The 4,944-nt window shown below is 50.8% G+C and overlaps 1 protein-coding gene across 1 annotated transcript in view; it reads right to left on the bottom strand.

Moving 5' to 3' along the window:
- LOC107122162 (sodium-dependent noradrenaline transporter-like) overlaps positions 1–4,944 on the bottom strand; it is a gene marked incomplete at its 5' end in the record, with an annotated part of 41,185 nt that overhangs the window by 3,066 nt on the left and 33,175 nt on the right. Inside the window, one exon of the mRNA XM_015425189.1 lies at positions 2,144–2,311. Coding sequence (XP_015280675.1) covers positions 2,144–2,311 — 168 coding nt within the window. The remainder of the gene's footprint in view (positions 1–2,143; positions 2,312–4,944) is intronic.

The following is a 4,944-nucleotide window of genomic DNA, read 5'->3' as shown; positions in this document are numbered from 1 at the left end:
GAGGAGGAGGAGGAGGAGGAGGAGGAGGAGGAGATTGGATTTATACCCTGCCCTTCAGTACCCAAAGGAGTCTCGGAGAGGCTTACAATCTCCTTTCCCTTCCCCTCCCCACAACAGACATCCTGTGAGGTAGGTGGGGCTGAGAGAGCTCTCTCAAGGACTGCCCTTGAGAGAACAGCAATGAGAAAACTTGGCACTGACCCAAGGTCAAGCCAGCAGCTGTATGTGGAGAAGAATTGGCTCTCAGGAGGAGGAGGAGGAGGCGGAAGCCTTTATGCCACACTTTTTTCTACCTTAAGGAGTTTCAAAGTGGCTTACAGTTGCCTTCCCTTCCCACAACAGGCACCTTGTGAGTTGGCGGGGCTGAGAGAGTTCTGAGGGAACTGTGACTGACCCAAGGTCAACCAGCAGGCTTCATGTAGAGCAGCGGTGGGGAATCAAACCCGGTTCTCCAGTTTAGAGTCTGCCACTCCAGCATCCAAACTATATGAAGCTTCCTTACACGAAATCAGACTACTGGAGTATCTACTTCAGTATTTTGTACTCTAAGGCTGAGTTCAGATCGGCAGTTTGAAGCGGGAGTCGTGGCAAAAAAAGAGCTGGAACCAACTGTTCCGGGTTTTCCCGGTCACACTGTGCGGACTGATGCAGGAGCATACCGGGAGGAGGAGTGAGGGGGCGCTCACACTGTTGCCCAGGGCTCTTTTTGTAGAAAAAGCCCAGCAGGAACTCATTAGCATAACAGGCCACACCCAACAGCAGGAACTCATTAGCATATTGGGCCACACCCCTGACAGCACCCACGTTACCAGAAGTGTGGTCATCCAGCCACACCCACCTTTTGCTTGTTATTCTGCTTACATTGTTTGTTGTCAAAACCCAGGGCCTTTTTTTGTAGCAGGAACTCCTTTGCATGTCAGGCCACACACCCCTAATGTAGCCAATCATAATGAGTTTCTGCTGTTGGGTGTGGCCTATTATGCTAATGAGTTCCGGCTGGGCGTGGCCAACTTGGGAGCCAGCTGGAACTCCGTTCCTGTGCCTTCCTGCCCCCAAATAGTCCTGCTGTTGGCCCTGAGGCGCAGTTATAAGTGGCAATTTCCTCACGGCAGACGCCTATGCATGGACGCCTATGCGCATAGGCGCCTAGGCACGGCGGCAAATATGCCGGATCCAGCCACTGTGGGCCATAGGCACATCCGGCCACATCACTACCCCCTCTTCAAGGCAATCACCCGCACCTTCCTGGGGCCAGAGTGAGGCTAGGAGGTCAGCCAGCATAAACAGTCGGCGCACATTATTTATGCGGGTCGTTCTCAGCTTTTAGCGGTTAGCGTTCACCCTCCCGGGGAGCGGAATGAAGCGGGATAAACGGGCTCTCCGGGGTTTGCTACCACTTTCACCAGGTATCTTTTAAACCCGGGAGGCAAGCGCTACAAGACGGGTTGAGTACGGGTGGGGAACGCCGGACAGATGTGTCTGTGTGAACGGCCCCTTTAATCCACTTGTGAAACATTCCTCACACGCGCCTATATCGGGGCAAACGGCCAGTCTGACCTCGGCCTAAGAGTGGCTCTCCAGAAGAAACAGTTCTTTCCCCCCAAACTTGCTATCTGAGATCCTTTAATGGTACATCTGAGATCCTTTAATGGTACCAGGGAGCCAATGTTCCCTCTAAGCTGTGGAATCCTGTGAGCAAAAATTCTACTTTGTGAGCTACTGGCATTAAAGTTGTGAGCAGGTGATTGGGCTACTGCATCAATTAGTTTGCTCCGGAGCCCTCCTTCCTGAGTTAAGGCAAAAATGTGTGAGCCGGAGGCTAAAAAACTGTGAGCTAGCTCACACTAACTCAGCTTAGAGGGAACACTGCCAGGGACTGAACCTCGGGGCCTTCTGCACGCAAAACAGGCTCTCTACTGAGCCGCGGCCCCTCTCACCTTCCAGTAGAGGAACTTCCACGGCAGGAAGTGGAGAAGAGCGCTAAATCCTTTCCTGAAATGGCAAATCACTTAAAAGTTGTCTCCGAAAGGTCATTCATCTGCAAAGCGTTTGTGGAATTAAAGAAAAGCAAACTCGAGCTTGAGCTCTGGCGATTTTCATTTCAAAGAACATTTCCATGACATTTCCTTATTCGGCCACTCACTTGTTTAAAGCTCCCCCGTGTACTCAGTAATTTATAGAGAATATATGCAGGCACCAGGAGCATCGAAGACAACGCGATCCCCCATCCGACGTTTTCGGCCCATAATGGGAAGACGTAGTCGTCGTAGGTCAGGGACTTGAAATTTACAACACTGACTATTACCACAAACTAAAAGGAAAAGAGGGAGACGGTAAACCCCTTTATTTGCCCCCCCCCCCCCGCCCCCAATTTCAACCACAAGCTTTTTCCAAGTCAGAAGAAAAAAAACCCCCAGAAAACGGCTCTTCACATTGTTTGGATGTTGCAATCATGAAAGATTTAAGGACATTCGTGGGCTCCTTATTTTAGGCATACTTCTGCCGAATGCTCCCTGTAAACTGTGGAGTCTTGTGAGCAAAAAATTCTACTTTGTGAGCTCCTGGCATTACAGTTCTGAGCGAGCAATTTGGCTGCTGCATAAATTAGTTTGGAGCCCTCCTTCCCAAGCGAAGACAGAAATTTTGTGAGCTGGAGGCTAAAAAACTGTGAGCTAGCTCACACTGACTCAGCTTAGAGGGAACACTGATTCTGACCTCCAGAACGAAACCTGTAGAACTCCAAGGGTCGAGCATGCTTAGAAACGGATCATTTCAAGATAAAAGAAGCCACAGATTATTTTTAGTCATTGTTTGTAGTTTAGAGGCACGTCCTTATGAAAAGCTGGGATGGGAACAGGGGTCATTTCCTGCAGGAGCGCACAGGAGCGGAGCTCCGGCAGTAAAGAGCCCAGGGGCTGGGCACATGCAACAAGCCCCACCCCCTGCTCCCAGCAGCCCTCAGTCAGAGCAAGAAGCAGCCAGGTAAGCTGCAGAGCCCCCCTTCCCCCGGTCCAAAACAGTCCCGTGGCATCTTTAAGACCAAGTTTTATTCAGGTACAAGCTCTCCCTCCTCTGCAAGGACAGATCTGCACGTCCCCACCCCCCCAATAGCTAGCAATCCAAAACAGTCCAGTGGAGCCTGAGCAGTGGTGTTGCCTTCTGACCCACTTCTGGTGATGTCAGGGGGTGTGGCATCTGCAAATGAGTTATGCTAATGAGCTCCTGCACCTCTTTTTCTATGAAATGACCCCTGGATGGGAAGTAGGCAGAAGATCCCTCCTGGCTAGAAGGGGGTCTTGTAGGCAAGCCCCACTGATGGACCTCTTCATGGCCTCTGGTATTTTTGGCCACTGTGTGACAGAGTGTTGGACTAGATGGGCCACTGGCCTGATCCAACATTGGGGTCTCTGATGTTCTTCTGTTCAGAGAGAGCGTACTAAGGGAAGTTGCCCCCATTTGGACGGCCCGGACTAGCCCGATCTTGTCAGACCTCAGCTGCTAAGGAGGGCCGGTCCTGATTAGTACTTGAATGGGAGACCTCCAAGGAAGTCCAGGGTGGCTATACAGAGGAAGGCAGTGGTAAAACCACCTTTGAACATCTCCGGCCTTGAAAACCCGAAGGGGTCGCCACAAGACTTCTGTGACTTAATAGCACGGAATTATTAAGTCCTGACCTGGATGGGCCAGGCTAGCCTCATGTGGTCATATCTCAGCTGCGAAGCAGGATCAAACCCTGATTAGAACCAATGTTTCCTCTAAGCTGTGGAGTCTTGTGAGCAAAAATTCTACTCTGTGAGCTACTGGCATGAAATTTGTGAGTGAGAGATTTGGCTACTGCATAAATTAGTTGGCCCTGGAGTCATCCTTCCTGAGTGAAGACAAAAATCTGTGAGCTGGAGGCTGAAAAACTGTGAGCTAGCTCACACTAACTCAGCTTAGAGGGAACATTGGTTAGAACTTGGATGGGAGACCACTGAGGAAGCCCAGGGTTGCTACGCAGACGCAGGCCATGGCCAACCACCTCTGTTTGTTTCTTGCCTCGAAAACCCTACGGGGGTCTCCACACGTTGGCTGCAACTTGATGGCATTTCCCACCAAGGGAAGTTAAGGGACTGCAGTATTTGTTCAGCGATAAACCATTACGTCTCCTTTCCTTTCCTTTCGTGTTGTGTCCTTGATACAACTCAACCCCTACCTTATCGCAGCATTCATTTGCACACCAGGACTGCCAAAGTGCCATATGAACAAAACAGCAACAAACATTTCTACTGATTGTCCCAAAGAACTGATGGGGGTCATTTGAGAAAACTGACCTACAATTGGGGTTTTCTCTGGACTACAGTGGGGTAAGGTAAAGGTAAAGGTTCCCTTGCTCGAAAGCCAGTCGAATCCGACTTTAGGGTTGCGGTGCTCATCTCCGTTTCCAAGCCGAAGAGCCAGCGCTGTCCGAAGACGTTTCCGTGGTCATGTGGCCGGCATGACTAAACAGCAAGGCGCACGGAATGCTGTGACCTTCCCACCAAAGTGGTACCTATTTATCTACTTGCAATTTCTTGCTTTCGAAGTTGGTTTACACATATCCGGGTTGCCAACTCTGGGCTGGGAAATGCCTGGAGATCTGGGGGTGGAGCCTGGGGAGTGTAGGGTTTGGGAAGGGACTTCAGAGGGCCACCATGCCAGATAGTCCACCCTCCAAAGCAGCCATTTTCTCCAGGGGAACTGATCTCTGAAGTCTGGAGAGAACTGCAGTTCAGGGAGATCCTCAGGCTCCACCTGGAGGTTGGCAACCATATGGAAACCAGTTTAGTGTCTTCCCATCATTCCAAAATCCCACCAGCTCGCCCTGCCTGCAGTCAGCTTTGAGATTATAACCACGGCATCCTTGTCATTAAAGCCCAAAGCACAAGTGTCAGTGGCGACGTTCAGAGGGGACAGCTGCCTAAC

The sequence above is a fragment of the Gekko japonicus genome, unplaced genomic scaffold (genome assembly GCF_001447785.1).
Source record: "Gekko japonicus isolate JY-2015 unplaced genomic scaffold, Gekko_japonicus_V1.1 scaffold5761, whole genome shotgun sequence".
Lineage (NCBI taxonomy): Eukaryota > Metazoa > Chordata > Lepidosauria > Squamata > Gekkonidae > Gekko > Gekko japonicus.
The sequence above is the reverse complement of the archived record's forward strand: the minus strand, read 5'-3'. Positions and strand labels throughout refer to the sequence as shown.